The following is a 20,380-nucleotide window of genomic DNA, read 5'->3' on the forward strand; positions in this document are numbered from 1 at the left end:
GCCTCAGTCAAGCCGCAGGTCCAGCCCCAGCCCTACCCGCAGCCCAGCCTCAGTCAAGCAGCAGGTCCAGCCTCAGTCAAGCCGCAGGTCCAGCCCCAGCCCTACCCGCAGCCCAGCCTCAGTCAAGCCGCAGGTCCAGCCCCAGCTGCATTCATCAATCCAGCAGCCTCACGCAGTGGGTGGGTTCGGGAGCACCACCATCACCTCCAGTACAGTACATCCATGTCCGGCGGATTCCTAAATTACAGGCAAGTTACACACAGTGAGACGGTTTATTGCATCTGACCGGCTCACTTCCTCCCCATACCAAAGGCATTGCATGCTGGGCCTTATTTTGATGTGGCGTGTAAGCATAATTAGAGGTCCAATAAAAGCAGAGAGGAGGGAAAAAGGAGGCATGTCCATCTGTTGAGTCTTAATAAAGGGTGGGGACGGGGTAGAGAGAGCCCTGCTCTGCTCTCCGGATCACACAGCTCCACCATGCCTCCCTGTCTGTTGTTGTAGCAGCCATTAGAGCAGGCGTGGATGTAAATACTCTGCAGAGCCAAAGACCAACCCCACACGCTTGTCTGCCTGCCTCTGTGTGTGTGTGTGTGTGTGTGTGTGTGTGTGTGTGTGTGTGTGTGTGTGTGTGTGTGTGTGTGTGTGTGTGTGTGTGTGTGTGTGTGTGTGTGTGTGTGTGTGTGTGTGTGTGTGTGTGTGTGTGTATATTTGTCAGGGGGGGGGTGGCTCCTGATCTCAAGTTACCAGGGCCTTGCAGAGATCGATCCAAAGTAGGTACTAGTCTGCAGGCACACGGAGACAAACACACACACAGACATGGCAAACAAGAGTCAGATATGTGGCTCACTGCAGTAGTACAACACTGGACCGTCCCTATTCCATCCCTGCCTTTGTGACTCTGGCTATGTCCCTAGGAGTGGTGATGTTAATCACCTGCAGCCCAACGGCTGCTAAACTAGTGGCCATCAAGTTCCAGCTTTTAACCTCTTAACATATGCCCTCATTTTTTTATAGTGATCCCCATACTTCAAATCAAATCAAATGTTATTAGTCACATGTGCCGAATACAACAGGTGTAGACCTTACAGTGAAATGCTTACTTACGAGCCCCTGACCAACAATGCAGTTAAAAAAATACAGATAAGAATAAGAAAATAAGAAAAGTAACAAGTAATTAAAGCGCAGCAGTAAAATAACAACAGTGAGTCTATATACAGGGGGGTACTGGAACAGAGTCAATGTGTGGGGGCACCGGTTAGTTGAGGTAATATGTACATGTAGGTAGAGTTGTTAAAGTGACTGTGCATAGATGATAACAGCGGTGTAAAAGAGGGGAGGGGGGGGGGGGGGGAGCAAATAGTCTGGGTCTCCATTTGATTAGATGTTCAGGAGTGTTATGGCGTGTGGGATATAAGCTGTTTAGAATCCTCTCGGACCTAGACTTGGCGCTTCGGTACCGCTTTCCGTGCGGTAGCAGAGTGAACAGTCTATGACTAGGGTGGCTGGAGTCTATGACAATTTTAAAATACCTATAGTATTACTTAAGAATCACACCAGTTATGACCATATTATCAATACACTGTTCTGAGTAAATTCTGAGGAAACACTTGAGTGTTGTTCTTCACATGAGCATAGTGAGAGGTTAGTTGACGAGGGCCTCCCTCTCTCTGTCTCTGGTCCTCTCACCTACCTCTGAAGCCCCCGCATGACTCACTTTTGTATTTAAATGCTTATTTTTTGTTGTTTTATGCGCACCACTTAAACGATCCCCACATTATGATTTTTATGGCCCAATAAACTCAAGAGTATCGAACCAAACTGGCTGGCCATATTTAGTAGCTTTATACGAAAACGTATTAAGGTGTAATTGCTGTAGGCAGGCGTGCTATTGTGAGAATAACATAGGTGAGGGTTACCAAAATTTCCCTCGCACTCGAAAGGGACACTGGACCTTTTGTCTCCAGCTCTGGAGTTTCCAATCACCACGGGGAAATATGGAGTGTATTACAAGATTCATATAATAAGTCCATTTTACTTCACATTTCCGAAAATGAACTTTCACAGTGTGGTAAAATGTAGCCTGAAAGAAAAACATCTGTTTGGCATTTAGTGTTGCCAACATATGGGATCCTCTGATGACAATGATTGAGGGTGGAAGAGAAGATCTTGTGTATTTCCCCGAGAAAAAAAAAAAAAACGGGAACCAAATCTACACACAATGACTGTTTCTCTGCAGTGACCTGATAAATGGAAACGTGTAGAAGTGTATAAAACCAGCCTTCTCCTCTGTGTGAAATGGATCTTCCTCAGTCTTCGCTCAGACACGAAACGGTGCGCAAAAAAAGCGAGAAAGCGGAGAAACCTCAGCCCTCTAGTTCGCAAACCTACTACACCGCCATCGAATCAGAAAGCTACGTGTTGGTGCCTATTTAAATGAATTAGGGCTAATTGACTTTATAGGGTGAAGGGGGCTAGGCAGAGGGTGAATAGGCAGAGGGTGAATAGACAATGTTTTTTTTGTGGTGAGAGAAAATGAAGACAAAACAGAAACAGATAACCCTCAGCTTGTCACGTGGGTCCTGAGGAATCTCTCCGAGCCTGACTACAAGTTCATGACACCTGTGTTGTTTTTTTTCCTCGGGGGATTTCCACCAGTGTAGCATGGCATCGGTGCACTGAGGACTGAGGACCCTTTCACCGGCTTCATTTGATACGGCTGTGAATGAGACCTAGCAGGTCTGCTACACTACAGACAGACAGGATGGACATGCTTGGGTTCGTGGGTCCCACCAGACTGACCTCGCCGCAACATTTACTGTAGTTCACAGGTTTTGTTTTGTTTTGTTACTGAATATATTTGTCAATGCAGCTGAAAACTTGAATTACCTGCCATGATTTTCCACAGAATTGGCATTGTCCAGACACCAAAATACACCTGCATAGAGACGTGCATGCATGCATGCACACACACACATTAACGGCTTGGCTGATGGGGCCTGGGAAGAGAAAGGGAACACGGTTCCTCTTAGACGCTGCAGCCGGGGCTCAGGTCAGGACTTGGCGAGCAGTAATCCCTCTCAGGTGATGCTGCTCACATTCAGCCACATCCAGCTGATCTGCTTAAATATGTTCTCTCCCGTCCCTCCACCCGCTCTCATCTTTAAAAGCCCCCTCGGCAAGGAGCAGAATTTAGGAGGATGGGGGCTACTGCTATTCCACACCACGAACCCCGGATTGCTTTTCAGCGTTTCTGTAAAGTGATCGTTCCATGTGCCGCTTTGCGCGGTGACACGCCGGTGCACAACGTACAGGGCTCCTTCATAACCAGCCAGGAGAAACACACTGCTGCTGTGGAATAAAGTCACACAGTCCTCCTGGCTTAGGAGAGAGCGTGCACACACACAGGATACAGGGCGCCCATCCCGTGGATTAGAGTGGCATTATGTGAAAAAGCCTTGTTAAAAGACATGCCATCTGCGGGCCCCTTTTCACTTTTTCCAAAGACAGAGTGGCAAAGCTGCTTTAAGAGTGGCCTCGTGGAGCATTCCCTCTCCCTGTCGGAGTCGGTTTAAAATGGCTTCATGTCCACCAAACAATAAGAGGGACAATAAGCTATTTAATAGACAGTCATAAACTATTAATATATAATAATATATGACATTTAGCAGACACTTTCATCCAAAGGGACTTAGTCACGCTATTTGTATCCATTTCTCTCACAGAAAATACAGAGAATTAGCAATTGCGGTCTGAGTGCTTTCAGGGCGGCAGGTAGTCTATCGGTTAAGAAAGTTGTGCCAGTACCCGGCTAGGTGAAAAATCAGCTGATGTGCCCTTGAGCAAGGCACTTAACCCTAATTGCTCCTTTAAGTAGCTCTGAATGAGTGTCTGCTAAATTACTAAAATGTAAATGTAAGGCATATCCTTCTAAGTAGGGTTGCACATTTTGGGGAATTTTCAGAGGTGGAAACTTTCCGTGGGAATTAACGGAAATATATGCTAATTAATATTAATACCATTTAAATGTAGATGTTTTTTGCATTGGATATATTTACCATATCATATGGAGACAGAAACAAACATTTTACCTTATGATAAGTAGACATAATTGATCATGATTAAATCCTTCCAATAGAAATTTAAAAAACGATTTAGTTATGAATTGAACTTGAATTAAATGAGTTGACTCTTCACATGGGATGATTTCACTGAACAACAAAAGAAAGGGTATATCGAATGATCCCCAATGATCCATCGCATCTCCCAAAAACGTTTTCAACATTTCATCAGACTGAGGCCTTATCTACACTGTCACTTTCCAAGCTTGTTGAGGATGTCTCGTTGTCAGGCTCAAAAGCCCAAAATTTTCCCGGATGGCCACCAATTTTTTAACCCTTTTATTGGTCAGCCTGTTGCGTGCTTTGGTGTGTGTGTGCTCGCAAACAAGGACCAGTTGCGCTCTGAGGCGGCTGACGTTGGTGGGATTTGGAGGATGATGGAGGTAACATGGGAAAGAGCCTCAGATCCACAAAGTCCCTTCCACCAGGTGGCTGATGAGAATTTCTGAAAATTTTCCATGGGAAGTTAAGCCCTGGAATTTGGGGAATTTTGCTTAAATTCATCCAAAAAAGTTAGCTTATAACAGTGAACCTTTTTGTGGGATACACAAGGCAATTCTAGGTGTTGTGGCATATTTTGGTGAAACTATCCCTGATTTAATGGAATTGCAACCCTCTGCATGCACAGTGCATTCTTCCATCACATGTGCAGTGCACTCTTCCATCACATGTACAGCTGATTCTCAAGATCTTGCACACCAATGAGATGCTATTGAGCCCACACTACTACACTGTCTGAGCCAAGGACTACCTGCTTTCTGGTAAGTTTTAATTACAATACTGGGTGGGGTGAATATATTTTATGACATACATGATTTTTTGTTAAATAGTAGCCTACAGCAAAGTGTGTTTAAATCATTTATAATTTGTTAACAATTTCTGCTAGTTAGTTTTTGCTACCATGTGGGTTTTAGCTTGCTTGAGCCTGCTAACTGAGGAGTGTTAATTCACCTGTTTCCATACATGTTTCATTTTAAAACATTTATCTTACAAAGGAGTTGTTTAATCTAACTGCTTAACTATGTATATGTACATGGAATTGTATTATTATTATTATTTTTCTCATTTAATCTTTACAGGAAAATGCCACGGGCACTATCTGATGTGTGGAGATAGTTCACTGCAGCTAACGAAAAGCTGTGTATATTTGCAAATACTATGCCAAATCATATGTGAAGAATGCAACAAAGATGCAGAATCATCTGGCCAAGTGCTAAAATTTCCCTCAGAGCTCACAACAAAACCTCTGACAAAAGTCCCTCTACTTCTATTCAAGGTGAAAATGATGAATCAGACACCTTATCGATAGCAACAGCTCATGGTCCTCCTGGAATATGACATTTTTTTGACTCAATGGAGGAACGTAGTCAAAGAAATGCTGATGACTGTCTTGCTCGAGCTGTGTATGCAACTGGTTCACCTCTGATGCTCACAGGCAATGTGTATTGGAAGACATTTCTGAATGTTCTTCACCCAGCATACACCCCTCCAACTAGACATGCTTTATCTACTCATTTGCTGGATGCAGAGTTCAACAGAGTTCAAGTGAAGGTCAAGCAAATCATAGAGAAAGGGGACTGTATTGCAATCTCTGATGGGTGGTCGAATGTTCGTGGACAAGGAATAATTAACTACATCATCTCCACCCCTCAACCAGTATTCTACAAGAGCACAGACACAAGGGACAACAGACATACCAGTCTCTACATTGCAGATGAGCTGCAGGCAGTCATCAATGACCTTGGACCACAGAAGGTATTTGCACTGGTAACAGACAATGCTGCGAACATGAAGGCTGCTTGGTCTAAAGTAGAGGAGTCCTACCTTCACATCACACCCATTGGCGGTGCTGCTCATGCATTGAATCTGCTCCTCAAGGACAGCATGGCACTGAAAACAATGGATACACTCTACAAGAGTGCCAAGGAAATGGTTAGGTATGTGAAGGGTCATCAAGTTATAGCAGTAATCTACCTCACCAAGCAAAGTGAGAAGAAGAAGAGCCTCACATTGAAGCTGCCCAGCAACACCCGTTGGGGTGGTGTTGTCATCATGTTTGACAGTCTCCTGGAAATGGCCATATCACAGTCTGCCGATATGGACAGCCCCATCAAGAGGATCCTACTGGATTATGTATTTTGGGAGAGAGTGGTAAGCAGCCTGAATCTCCTGAAACCTATAGCAGTAGCCATTGCACGGATTGAGGGAGACAATGCCATCCTGTCTGATGTTCAGACTCCGCTTGCAGCTGTAAGAGAAGAAATCCGTACTGCCCTGCCCACTTCACTGTTGCTCCAAGCAGAGGAAACTGAAGTTCTGAAAAACATCAAAAAGCGTGAAGACTTCTGCCTGAAGCCCAAACATGCCGCAGCATACATGTTGGACCCCAAGTATGCTGGCAAGAGCATCCTGTCTGGTGCAGAGATCAACAAGGCCTATAATGTGATATCATTGCCGTGTCTTGCCACCTTGGCCTGGATGAGGGCAAGGTTCTTGGCAGTCTGGCGAAGTACACCATCAAGCAAGGGCTTTGGGATGGAGATGCAATATGGCAGTCGTGCCAGCATATCTCATCAGCCGCCTGGTGGAAGGGACTTTGTGGATCTGAGGCTCTTCCCCCTGTTGCCTCCATCATCCTCCAAATCCCACCAATATCAGCTGCCTCAGAGCTCAACTGGTCCTTGTTTGGGAACACACACACCAAAGCACGCAACAGGCTGACCAATACAACAGTTGAAAAATTGGTGGCTATCCAGATTTTTTTGGGGCTTTTTAAGCCTGACAACGAGCCATCCTCAACAAGGTTGGAAAGTGACAGTGTAGATGAGGCCTCAGAGTTTGATGTTCAAGAGGTGGACATTGAGGAGGTACGGGGAGAAGACATGGAAGCCTGAGAGGAAGACAACCACAGCTTTAGTTTCTAGACTATCATTTTACAGATGTATGTTGAAAACATTTTGGGAGATGCGATGGATCATTGGGGATCATTCAATATTCCCTTTCTTTTGTTGTTCAGTGAAATCATCCCATGTGAAGAATCAACTCATTTAATTCAAGTTCAATTCATAACTAAATCAGTTTTTTTTTTCCTATTGGAAGGATTTAATCATTAGCAATTATGTCTACTTATGATAAGGTAAAAGGTTTATGTTTCTGTCTCCAAGATATGGTAAATATATACAATGCAAAAAACATCTACATTTAAATGGTATTAATATTAATTAGCATATATTTCCGTTAATTCCCATATATTCCCGTTAATTCCCACGGAAAGTTTCCACCTCTGAATATTTCCCAAAATGTGCAACCCTAGTGCTGTACAGTCTTTCACTACTATAGCCATTTCCTAGTAGTGGATTTACAAACTCCCCTGACCCATGGTGCATCTCTTCCTCCAGGCAACATTGGTACTTGAGTCTGTTTTTATGTAGTCAGCAGGTGGCATCATTAGCCAGAGAATAAAAATGAAAACCAATATCCTTGAGTGTAGCAATGATATCATAGGAGGCTTCATTGGCATGAGTTCCCCTTTTTTTAGTGGGCGGGGTGGGGGAGTAAGGAGGTGTAAATCATTGGTTTTATATGAAGAGAAAAAACAATAACTACAGTGGAAAAGAGGACTGAGTCATGTAGTAGAGTATAGGAGCTGCTTGCAAGACATGATCAAACCATTTACACCACAGATTCCCTTAATTTAGCTTTAGCCTGACTCTCTTACAGTTTGCCTTTGAACACAGACTGTTGCCGACTAGAACTGCCCTGCATTTCACTCTTGCATTCCCATACACTTCCCTAGCTAATCCAATCATATACTGTATGTCAACGGCAAAGGCTCTACTACTTATTTCAGCCAACTTATTTGAATTTATTTCAGCCTGAAAGGTAAAGACATTTGTTCCTCTATTTTTCTTTACCCATAAAATATATATGCCTGGGGAGCTTAACGTGACCAATTCCATATTCAGTTTTTAAAATGTGTCTGGGACTGAACATTCCAGACTGATTTGGAAACCTCACTATGTTACTGCTGCCTGCCAGACATACTGTATGTGGAGCTGTCATGGTGAGCCTTGAGGGCAAGGCACAAATATTCAGCCCTCTCACAGCATATTGAACAGTGCTCTCTCTCTCTCACATGCTTCTCTCAATAACCATAATAAATAAAGGAAGGAAGTGAAAGCCTAAAGCTTGGCTGCCTGCCAGTGTGTGCTAAATGTCACTTTTGGCCTCAGTTGGGCCATTCCATTCCAAAACAACAGGAACCAGTCCTCCACCTCCCCCCAAAAAACGATCTGTACAAAACCCATACATTGCTGAGGGCTGGAGCATCCAGTTTGAGATGTTCAGAGAGTTTACGGTAATGTGTGTACAGCTCAGCCTAGTCCCATCCTCAGGGTCAAATGTATGAGTTAACCTTTTTGCTCTCACCTCCACTTCCAGCCACCCCCTCCCTCCCTCTCTCTCTTGCACACACACACACATACACACACACACACACACGGGTTATACCTCTCTAGCCTGCTAGCCAAAAAGCATTTCAACCACTTCTATCAACAACGAACACAGAAACACAAACAAACACACACACACCTATGCCATTATCAATTTGCCTCTCTCCCTATAGCATCTCAAACTTAACAAGTTCCACTCCGTGCCAAAAAGTTGGATCCCATTAAGAACATTATATTATGGAGCATCTGAGATCACCAATCCTAAGAGAAAAATAGAGGAGCAGAGAAAAGTGTGTGTGCCAGTACCCCACAGTGATTGCTTGAGTATTTGCAGATGGGCAGTGGAAGGCTTGCAGCCAGGAGTGGAGGTGCAGCCTGGCATGCCTTGCATATGATTAAATCTGTGATTGCCTTACAATTTACAACCCCCCCCCTGCAAAAAAAACTTGCATTGAGAAGAGGATCATCCTACTGTACTCCACACCACACCGTATAGACCTAACATGTTCGGTTGAGGGTATTTGTGCTATAACCAGGGGTCAGTAAGGAATAGCACACACACTTCAGATTAAGCCGTGTTCCCACTCTCCCTTGCCACCACTGGAATAAGGACCTTGCTTATGTCACAGATCCAGGGGGGGGGGGCTGCTAAAAGCAGGCAGGCAGACTGATGTCACAGTCTGCTCATTCATTCCGCCTTGCTGTTTTTACCAATGGGCTAAATCCACAGAGGCATTGTTATGCGTGTACCAACTGTTCAAAGATAACTCTGCGGTTATGGGATCAATTAAAACCAGCTTAGGAGGTTGGAGAGGTCGAATTCATGACAGGGGAAAGGGGGTTCCGCATCTATTCATTAAAACTCCCACAATACGCCCCCCTAAGCCGCTGTGCTCGACAATAGATAGACAGAGCCGCACTACCAGCTTTTTACCGTCTAGTCGCTGTAGCCTACTAAGCAGTACCACATTTAATTAAAGACACAGACCGCTCTTTGTTGGCACGGACAGTCGGACAGGTAAAAGCACAGAGAGCCCGAAGCAATGTGGGCTAGCCTACGCTATTTGACCAAACGACTCACCAACAGCAACTATGTAAGAAACACGAAGCAGATAACAATAGCACAAATCTTATCAGGCATACTTGGGTTGGCAGCAAACAATGACCGTTATGTGTCCAAAACGCACATTTTGCGCATTTGCCAAAATGTCCCGAAAACATAACTTCAAGAATTACCTGTAATCTAGTAATACAACTAACTATGTCTTTGAGTGGTGAAGTCTAGCCAATTTGTTACAATTTAGAAAATTATTTTCCACGTTGAACTCATGAAGTCGCGAACAGTTGCCTTGTAAAATATACCCACAGTCTGGGCAGACTCGGCTACTGGTTTACACGGCTGTGGCACTTTTCGTTTTGGCGGGATGGATATATTAGGTGGCTCGAATCAATTTTTTCACTGCGCTTTTAATCTTATAGTGGCAGTTGGTTGATAATATCAGAGTGCATAAAACTCATCCAGGAACTCACGAGCGCACTTACCAGAAATGCATCACCTCAAATACCCTAGCCCTAGTCTACAGGATGCTGGACGGTCACTGTATCCTGATCAATACACTGTGCTCAGGGCGATGATAGTGTCAACGTGTAGGCGACGTGTCAACGAGTTATGTTTGAATAAATTGGCAAGGTAATTATCTAATCAATAAACAGAACCGGATATACAATGGCAACAAATATTGATTAAACTCTTGGTCTCAAAATGTTTAATATTAGCTGTTCGACCATGTCTATTAATGTCTATTATTTTTCTTTTTCTAATGTTGCTGGCTCAGAAACTATCCAAAACTTCTCGCTCTCAACTGTCACATTGGCAAGGATGATTTATGCATATATAGACGACGTTTCACTTACCTCTTTTGTTCCTCCTCCAGCGATTTGACTGCGTTTGACAGTTGCTGTACTCCATACAGTTCAACACGATTAAAGCCAATGAGAAAAGTCGAAACTGCATCTGGACGGCTGGTGTTCCGACTCGAATAAGAAGTGCCAATGGTGTTTGGGATGAATTATCTGGTCCGTGTCCTCCAGTTTCTTGAATGATTCCAATTTGTCACACATTAAACGAGCAGCGACAACATAGTATCTCACCACTGAATAATATCATTTTATGAAGTTTACGAAGTTCACCCTTCATTCACAAGTGTCCCTTTGAGTGCTGTAAAAATAAAGATATGGGTTATTGTGATAACAAATGTGACTATATCAACATATATCCAAACATGGGAAGAATACTTGATCTAAGGAGTTTAAGAGGCCAAGCCTATTGTATTTAAATACACTGCAATAATTAAACATTTTTCTGCCCCACGTGTTAATAATTTACTCTCCATTCTCGACAAAAGAGCTTGGCATGAAATTAATGCATAACATTCTAACGCTTCTCAAACAAGCAATAACCTTCCAATATAATGAGCGCAAGAAGCTGCGTTTAACAATGAACACAATATGAAACATACCTGTATATGTGACAGTCTAAATCCACGTCAGAAAGCCACAGTGGATTTGGAGCATACAGCATCCCTCTTGTATGAAAAGTTATTCTGAAGAGAACAGAGGTCCGAGTGATCTCCCTTCTCCTTGAGACGCACGCGAGTTTTATTCCGATAATACCTGTTTCCCCAGTGAAAGCGTGTCCTTCACTTCAACAAACTTGTCTACACCATTCAGACGTCCCGTTTTACCTTGGGGTTTAAAGCAAAGGATATAAAGCCAGTAGATTCTCTAGATTGTCTGCATCTGCGCTTCGAGCGGAGGTGAAGTGGTAGGCTACTACTGGTCCTGATGCTTGGGTTGCTTTCTCATATAGCTGCTCCTGTCACGTGGAGATCTCTAGATCTGTGGGGCTGCTCAGAATTAGAAGCCCCTTGACCAGAGTGGAGTATTTTTTCTTATTATTTTAGATAATGAAGATGACACATGTTATTTAGCTGCCTAGGTCCTCACTCTACACCGAGGCTCCCTCAGGGTCCTAGTGCAGGAAATAAATAAATCGCAGCCGTTTTGATTCTCGTGTGAAATGAGGCACAACACGTGACGTTTGAGTGGGGTAATGTTGTAGGCTATCGCCCCTAGTTTGGAAGTTGAATGACCTATAGGCACTCTCTCTCAAATTCCAAATTAAACTTTACGTTTTTTAAAAGTAGTTTTTTTATGTGGTTTGGAAACGGAGTTTGTTTGGTCGTTCAATTATGAACAATTGACCAATGAGAAGTGGTCTTGCTCGAAATGGGCCTATCACGGACGTGTGCACCTTTTCTATCACATTTATAACACCAACAGGAAACTTAATCTCAACGATAAATCTTGTCGTAGTACCTGCATGGTTAAACTGTTATTTCCACTATATGACAAATATGTCAATTCATGTCTCAAAAAGCTAGTGAATTGCAGTGCAAGTTATTCTCATTTTAGGATTTCGAAGAAAACATAGTTGTATGGCTTTAATTCGGGAAGACAATGATCATCAATGTTTTACCTTCATCATCGTTGCCGTCATTGTCATTTGCTCCCAAGAAACAAGAATGAATGAACTTCAAAAGATGCAAAGGCCTTACTCTGGGAGAATGTCATGTGATTGGACAACTATTTGCTGCACTAATGAATGTTAAACAATCGACCTAATAAATTGACACAAAACTAAAAACAATTAAGAAACCATTAGCCACTTGCATTACCTCAAAACTAACTGAAAGGTATATCAAAAGCGATACCTGAGGATAGGCCTACAAACGGTCCTGAAAAAAAAAGACTATAAAAATCCCAGGTTAGGCTTTACTTCAGATGTCCTGATACCCACCGAGGTCCATCCTGTTCTGGTAGAAATAGGCTGTAAATGCTTTACCCCCTTTGACCACTAGGTGTGGCACTTAATCTTTTATTTATTCTAGGAAATTAGTTTGTCGGGCGCTTATCAGGACAACTGTCTACCACCAGATGGGAAGCAATATTCTACTCAAAATAAACAGACATGAGGTAGTGTTTTAGGAAATGACTGAGGCCCAGGGGTTACGGATTGGTGTAAAGTGTTTGCTACGCTCCATATGTAGTATATAAAGCACATGTCTAAACCTTGGATGTTTTCTTCTGAAAAGCCAGAGGTCAATTCAGTCTGACCAGTCAACAAGAAAATGAAGGACAGTAAGGACCGTGAATAAAATATTTTTTGCAATGAATGTTTAAATCACTACCAAAGGCTTTGTAGTGAAAACCATTATTTGTATTTACCAATATCATGCTTGAGTTATATAACATAGCACAATTAAAAATGATTTATTGTAGACAATGGGAGAAGCTGTGTCATATAGGAATACCACCCCACAGAGAAAACCAGAGACCTTCCATGACATTTACCATTTTTACACATTTTGTAACACTGGTTTTATACAAAACACAGGAGAAAAGGGGAGAGCGTTCGAACATCAAGCAATAACACAATGCACGTTTTCCATTTCATCACACGCTTGCAAACCTTTTGTGGGAGGAAAACTTCAGACAATATGTAAAAACAAAATCATGGAAGTTTCCCAGCCAAAACCAATAGTGAACTTCTGCCTGTTTATTACTTTATTCTAGTGCAGTGACAGACATTGTGGTCAAAGGGCTGTTTGCGGCAAGTCTGGTATTGGTCTGGACATCCGACTAAAACAACACAGGAGAGTGCACTGGTAAGGTGAATGATAATTAGGGGCTAGGATAACTTATTTTCATGATGCGTCATGGCGAAGGACCGGTAAACCAATCACTTTATCCTCCCCGCTGGCCTGGTCCAAGGTGACGTCAGTGTTTGAATCGTCTGGCTCCGAGCCCTGAGTGCCATGGAAGCTGGAAGCACCTCTTCCTTTCTCTCCAGAGATGCAGCAGCCTATGGAAGTTTCAGTCTACCGAAGGACCACCAGTCACACACAAGAGTAGTCACCTACCTGAAACCATCTCCCCTTCGAGAACAAGGTAAAGTTGAGGTAAAGGGAAAGAAAGTTACATGAGAACACAGAAGCTGAAGGAAGAGTTGGTGAGAGACGGGGGGAGAAAGAGGTGTAGAGAGCTAGAGGCACATTAAACTGATTAGTCTGGCTAACGGAGGTTTACGAGTCCCTCATGTCCTCGGAGGGAAAGATGACTGGCAGAGAATATGACCACTATTAACTGTACATCACCGCTGTCTGCCCCCTCCTCCCACTTCCCCTCCTGTGTGACTGCCATGGTGAACTGGGCCACTAAAACACCATAAAACCCAATAGACTAAACAGTCATTCATCATTACAGCGCATACATGAGCCGTATCACCCAAAACACTATTAACTGTCCCACTCAGTGACTTAAGGCGCACATTAAAACTTCCAAGTATTACCAATGCAAAGTCAGACCACTTAGGCCTCAACCGCCATCTGTAATGTCCAGAAATAAAAGCAGTCATTGGTGAAAATGGTTTTTTGCATGTCTGTTTTATTGAATCACTGCTGACTTGAAACAAGAACAAATTTTTAAAAAATCCTCTGCTCCTTGAGGGACAAGCAGAAAAAAAAACAGGATGTTGTTGCTGAATGGGAATGCTGTGTAGAAACAAGAATAAAAACATTCTCGGTGGTGTCTTGCTAAAAGCCAGTCTCTTGACCTGCCCAGTTGGGTGTCTAGGGAAAAAAAAGTTAGAGAAAAGGGAGGAGAGGTTAAACTACCAGTTGACAGACATACAGTATTTTGTTTGAGTTAATGAATTCGGTGTCCACATTACAAATAAATTCTGTGACGAATTAGAAACAGAAATCCCCATGTGTATGTAATTGTACACGTGAAGTGGACTTAAAATTGCATGCGTGCCGAAACCCCAACATCCCATCCAGACGGCAGGCAGTAAATGTATTAGAAGTGATTTGTAGCCCTGAGGATGTAATGACACTGTTGTTTGCGGTCTCTTGTCTAATTACAGAAATCACTTAATGAGGGCCTCTGCTTTTACTGAACAGAGTTATAGCAGCTCTCTTACTGCAAATATTCAAACAATAGGGAGGTGGTAACTGAACACGTCAAAACATACCTACTCAGAACTGGACAGTTAAAAGGGGGGACATTTAAAGCACACTAAGGCGGCCCCGTCGTGATTAGATAGTTATTATAAATATAATCTGAGAGGGTCGGGGAGGCGGTGGACTGACTCATTTAAAAAGGTTAAGAATCTGTTTAACTTTGGTTTTACAGACATGTCCTTCTCTCCCCAACTTCAAGGAGCACTGCTGGAGTGGGGAGAGGGTTGGGCTCAGGGATGTGTGCGATCATTGAGGATTGCCTTCGTGGAATAGTCTTACATACCACTCATACACAGTCAAGATCAAAACAGACCGAAATTGGGACCCCAAGCCAAACATCTGTGGGGACCTGTACTAAGTGCAGGGAACTCCGTAGTTTGAGTAATGTTCAGTGAGGCTAGTGTGAGAATCAACCTTATTTGCACAGAGGTAGCTGAGTCACAGGGCACAGACCCTGTTTTACGGCAGCGTTGACATCTACCTTGTCATTAGGCCTATGAAGATCAAAGGGATGATGAAAGTGCCCGCTAGCTCCGTTAAAAACTGCTCTTACTGGCTGATTCCGTGTCAAGTGGAGCGTTTTGTTGAAGCTGGTTCGTCGAAATTCTTCTAGCCATGTTCTCTGAGCTGATCATTTCGACAGGGCTTTGAACTCTGTCACCCACGTAAGACACACAGTCAGCTGGAAAAGGGAATAGGTAGTCTAGTCTTTGACAAGGGATGGGAGGGTGGGTAGTGGTGACAACTCGCTTACCTCGTTCCTGCTGGCATGGGCCATCTTCTTCTCAATGTTCATGGCCAGCATCTGGCTCCTGAAGGACAGGCTCTTTGTCTTCTCAATCACCTGCTGGTACGGCGACACAGCATTGTTCCCCATCACCACGTGACCCTGGATAAGAACAGGACAGGGCGAGGGGCGCACAGTTAGGCCTAAACACACAGCGGGGAGAGCCAATCACATCTGGTCTCATAGACACCACCGTTTCACCAACCGCCAGCCTCTCGGGACACATTTATGTAAATCTCAGTGCACATCAAGGTAATTCTATGTCATTCCAGACTGAGCAGCTAGGGTATGATTTGCTGATTACAGAGAACTCTGCGCCGTGACGGGTATGCCAAAACATGCAAAACCCAATGTGGAGCTGAACAGAGGAGAACAAGGACATAAAAAGGTTAAGGTATTGTGGTTGCTTACTTCAAACTGTGTTGTATACCCTCCTATTATGATAATGGCAGACAAATCCCATGCCTTGGTATTCTCGTCTAAATCATTCTACAGTTATGCACTTATACGGCATCTTGAGGTACACCGCAGAATAAGCTCCCCGATTAGGAAGGAGATTCTGAAAAATAAACTTGACTAATCAATTGCGTGGGAGCAGAGGTCATTGATTGACGAGGAAGACGCAGGGCGTCAGTCTTACCAGTTTGGAGTCTATCTTGGCATCCAGCCTGGCGTTGCGGATAAGGTTGACAATCCATCTCTCCGCCTCCTCGGGGGTCATGTTCAGCTTGTCTGCCAGCATGCTAAGGAGGAGCAGAGGAGAAACAGGGTTTTTAGAAGGTGAGTGGAACAGTACACGTGTTCTCCGATTAAATAGGTGGTAGAGAAGTTCAGTTGCTAATTGTTTAAAGAAAAATGTGGCCTGAGTGTTGTCTATATAGTTCATATTCACACGACATCACATTAATCAATTGGGGCGTGGAAAGGTGTACCCCTCTGTCCACTGAGGTCATTTCTGGGCAATAGGGGCCTTTTTGGGCCCCTTTTTGCCCAGGGGCAAAAGTTCAGTACAGCCTCTAATGTACTGAAGCAGACAGTAGAAAAGACCACTCATCCACTCAAGGAAAAAAAGCCAAGATTAACAGTGTACAAAACATGCTCTTTCCATGACAGACTGACCAGGTAAATCCAGGTGAAAGCTATGATCTATAATTGAAGTCACTTGTTAAATCCACTTCAACTCAGTGTAGATTAAGCGGAGGAGGCATGTTTAAGAACCATTTTTAGAATGGTTGCAGGTGCCTATGCACACCGGTTTGAGTATGTCAAGTACTGCAACGCTGCTGGGTTTTTCACACCCAACAGTTTCCTGTGTGCATCAAGAATGTTCCACCACCCAAAGGCCATCCAGACAACTTGACAACTGCGGGAAGCTTTGGAGTCAACATGGGCCAGCATCCCTGTGGAACACTTGACACCTTGTAGAGTCCATGCCCCAATGAATTGAGGCTGTTCTGAGGGCAAAAGGGGGTGCACATGTATATTAGGAAGGCGTTCCTAATGTTTTGTACACTTAGTGTATATGAAAATCCTTTTCAGTGGAGGTCTGATGCCATACCTCTACATTTGCTAGACTACTCAACATGATGAATGGGCTGCATTAGGACCGTAACAAAGCTAACAGGACAATGCTAATACATTACTAAGTCATACACATTCTTAGGCTAAAAGGCATATAAAGTAAAATGCAATGACATGTCAAAGCAACGCGATCAGGGGAACATAGCAAATGGTCTTACGTGAACTAGAAATGAAAGATGTAATGACTCCCCAGGCTAACTCAATTAGGAGTCGGTGGGAATCCCGGCTTCTCTCCCCCAGCCAGCCACTTCACTCTTCGATGTCCTCTCCTGGACACACACTTACATTCTCCCCACCTGGCCCAGAGCCTGCCGTGACAGAGCGGGACCTGCTACTGTCCCCCAAATGAAAACCAGGTTGCTGCCGGGGTGCTCTTTGATAGAGCGGTGGGACATGGATGTGTCACCGAGGGAGAGAGGGAGGTGGGGGGCGCCTGACGCTCTTTGAACCAAAGCCTTTTCCAGTGCAGCTGGCCTCCCTTGCGGCTTTGAAAATAACTAAACCCCCTTGATACTACTACCACCACCACCATCATCATCATCTAGACCCACTCTTTCCCACCCCCCCACGTTTCCTGCTGGTCCCCGATTTCATATTAGGGGCCTATAAATATACCCATTTCTTCCACCACCACAAGTAGTACAGCTAGTTCATTCTCATCCCACAGCCCAGTCACCTAACACACACCTGGAACACACTCCGCTTCGAATGAACCTCATTAATACGCTCGTTCAACAACAGATACTAGTGTGTGTGTAAAACCGTGAGGACTGTATGAAAAGTGCACCCCACTAAATATAATTTCATGCTCCATTAATCAAGTTCCTTCTCCCCCACGGAGGAGATCGGAGACAGACCTGTGAGTAAGCCAGATCCTCGCCACCCCAAACCACCTCTCAAGCTATGGGATCAGACCCAGTCCACAATAGTCGCCAATACCAGCAGGCCCGTTTCAACTGTCACTTCCCAAACGCTGACTTCTTTAAGACTTTCTCCCTCGTAAATTCCCATTTGGAAATAACCTCATTTGGGATAATGTTTGCCTTACCTCAAGGCCCGACAGCAAAAACACATTCTCGCCGCTCTCTGACCCAGCTTGGCATCTTCTTTGAAAAACGTAGCAAAACCACGTACAGAGGGGGTTGAAATTACATCAGTGTCTGGAAGGGGCATAAAAAAAAACAACCAACAAATAATAAACAGCATTACCTCAGCATAAAGAGGCACTGCCTCGGGGCATTCCAAGTAACAAGAGCGTGATGATCCATCACCACTTTCACCACAGCAGTGTTGAAGGAGGTGGATACCAAACCCCACAGGCTGGAGGAGCACGACCAACCTGTCACTCACACCCAAATAACTAAATATGCCCCCCCCCCATGCCTCGGCCGGACAGCCGATTACGGCAAAATGCTGTGGAAAACGAAATTGCACTTACGGCTCATTATGAAGGACCTAACAAGCAGGAAAACTGTCATTTGTCCACTCACGTGAGTTTAGGTTGTGATGGCTAACATGTGTCTGCCATTCAGGAGTGACACAATCAACACTAAGGAGAGACAGGCCGCGCCAGTTGGGGCAAAAAGACTCTGGTGTAGGTCTATAACAAATGTTCATGAAGTGTAAACTCGGCATTGATTGATAATTACAGCAATTTTCACAGCAAAAGCCAATTCATTTAACAGACAATCTGTGTTAAACAAAGTCTAACGGTAGTAGGCGTTATACAACTTTTAATTCCCTTGTTGAAGACTGTACAAAACAGTCAGTCAAGAAACAGTGTAGGTGGACAAACAACTCACAGTTAGTGTCTGAACACCCTAGTCCTGACACGCTCCAATTAAATTATCCGTTTCAAAATGTAACCCCAGAGATTTGTGATTGCCGCAGAGGGGTACGGATAGAGTGTTTGTTTGGCAATTCCATCAAGTGGAGGGCACATGTCAGTCAAACCAGACTCAGATCTGAGATCAAGACAAACATGATCCCGTTTCCTCACGGGGAGTTCACCTCGGCCCTAACTCCCTGCAGAATGTGATCTCCCCAGCATACCACAGTAACACGCAGTACCCCAAAAGGCCCAGAGCAGCCCTTGCCTGCACCCAGGACAACTTCAGGGGTTAACAACCTATGTAATTCATAAAGGGAAATCTGGCAATGCTTTCCTGGGGAAGAGCATTCATGGATCATATTTTACAAAGGACTTTGCTTTATCACCTTTATAGACCAGGTCTTAACTTTTCTCTTAACCTGGAACTTCAGAAGATGGGGAAGGGGATATGAATGAAGGGGGGGGGGGGGGGGGCAGACCTACAAACTCAACTATAGACATATCCCTTGGCCCTTTAGCCAACTAGACAGCCTACTTGACTGGTTTTGTTTTACACAGCCATAGCCCTGTTCCTTGGGGTGGGGTGGGGGGCTCACTTTCATTTCAACCTCTTACTCACTCTGGCTTCTCAGCGTTCAATTTCAGGCTGGGGCGACGGACAGACTCCTGTGAGTCTCTCAAACACCCTCACACTCGGGGAGAGAGGTTAGGCGTGGGGGGGGGGGGCGGATAACTGTGTAAGAGAGAGAGAAAACTCCCATAGAAGTGCCCCCTTCTTAAAGTGGCTGGGCTCAGACGAATGCATTGTTAAACACTACCATATGATAGCATTAAGAAAATCCGAGCCATTTGGAACGACCCCCGCTTTCGGCTTGTTGGGGTAAAATAGATTTTTCGGGAAAACGGAAAATGACCGTGTGGTCTTTCTAATGACTCAATTGTGAAGTGGAAAGATCTTCCATTTTACATCTAAGTACACAACAATACTACTCCAACTACCAGAGAACTTAAGTGTTAGGAAAACATTTTGAGTGATGGGAAAAGACATCCACTACCTTTCCATGTGCCACATTTCTTATGTACGTACTGACAAAGTCACTGGACAGTGTACCAATTGGGGTCAATGAAATACGACTGGCTATCAACATTCAAAGAAAGTCAAATATGATAATATTAAGTTTGTGAATCCAAAAAATTAAAACCAAATTGTAAAAACATACCCAAGTCTAGACAAAAGGATATGTGGATGCAATTACGGAGCATAAGATCAAATCGTGGGGTCCCATTTTCACTGCCTCCTTTTTTACATGAGCCTTTCCGCATAAAGTAACTAAATTACCCACACTTCTGGTCTACTTTTGTCCCATGCCGTGGGCTAAAAAAGCAAGCTAAATATCTGTGAAACCTTCATAGCCAACAGCTGTAAAAATGTCCTCATTAAAAACAGGCATCAGATTCATTTGAGTCCATGCTTGGATGCAGAGCGCTTCTGGGTAGCCAACTAATGACATGGAATTTGAGCATTT

General features: G+C 44.0%; 2 protein-coding genes across 2 annotated transcripts in view; both read right to left on the bottom strand.

The window, feature by feature from the left end:
- The window catches only part of LOC139573956 (R-spondin-2-like), a 75,023-nt gene extending 64,234 nt beyond the window's left edge, over window positions 1-10,789 (bottom strand). Inside the window, exon 1 of the mRNA XM_071397975.1 lies at window positions 10,487-10,789. Coding sequence (XP_071254076.1) covers window positions 10,487-10,586 — 100 coding nt within the window. The 5' untranslated portion in view covers window positions 10,587-10,789. The remainder of the gene's footprint in view (window positions 1-10,486) is intronic.
- Window positions 10,790-14,126: 3,337 nt separating this feature from the next.
- The window catches only part of LOC139573958 (eukaryotic translation initiation factor 3 subunit E), a 45,091-nt gene continuing 38,837 nt past the window's right edge, over window positions 14,127-20,380 (bottom strand). Inside the window, exons 11-13 of the mRNA XM_071397977.1 lie at window positions 16,083-16,185; window positions 15,410-15,544; window positions 14,127-14,262 (exon numbers count right to left, since the gene is read on the bottom strand). Coding sequence (XP_071254078.1) covers window positions 14,227-14,262; window positions 15,410-15,544; window positions 16,083-16,185 — 274 coding nt within the window. The 3' untranslated portion in view covers window positions 14,127-14,226. The remainder of the gene's footprint in view (window positions 14,263-15,409; window positions 15,545-16,082; window positions 16,186-20,380) is intronic.

This window comes from Salvelinus alpinus, chromosome 4 (genome assembly GCF_045679555.1).
Source record: "Salvelinus alpinus chromosome 4, SLU_Salpinus.1, whole genome shotgun sequence".
Classification (NCBI taxonomy): domain Eukaryota; kingdom Metazoa; phylum Chordata; class Actinopteri; order Salmoniformes; family Salmonidae; genus Salvelinus; species Salvelinus alpinus.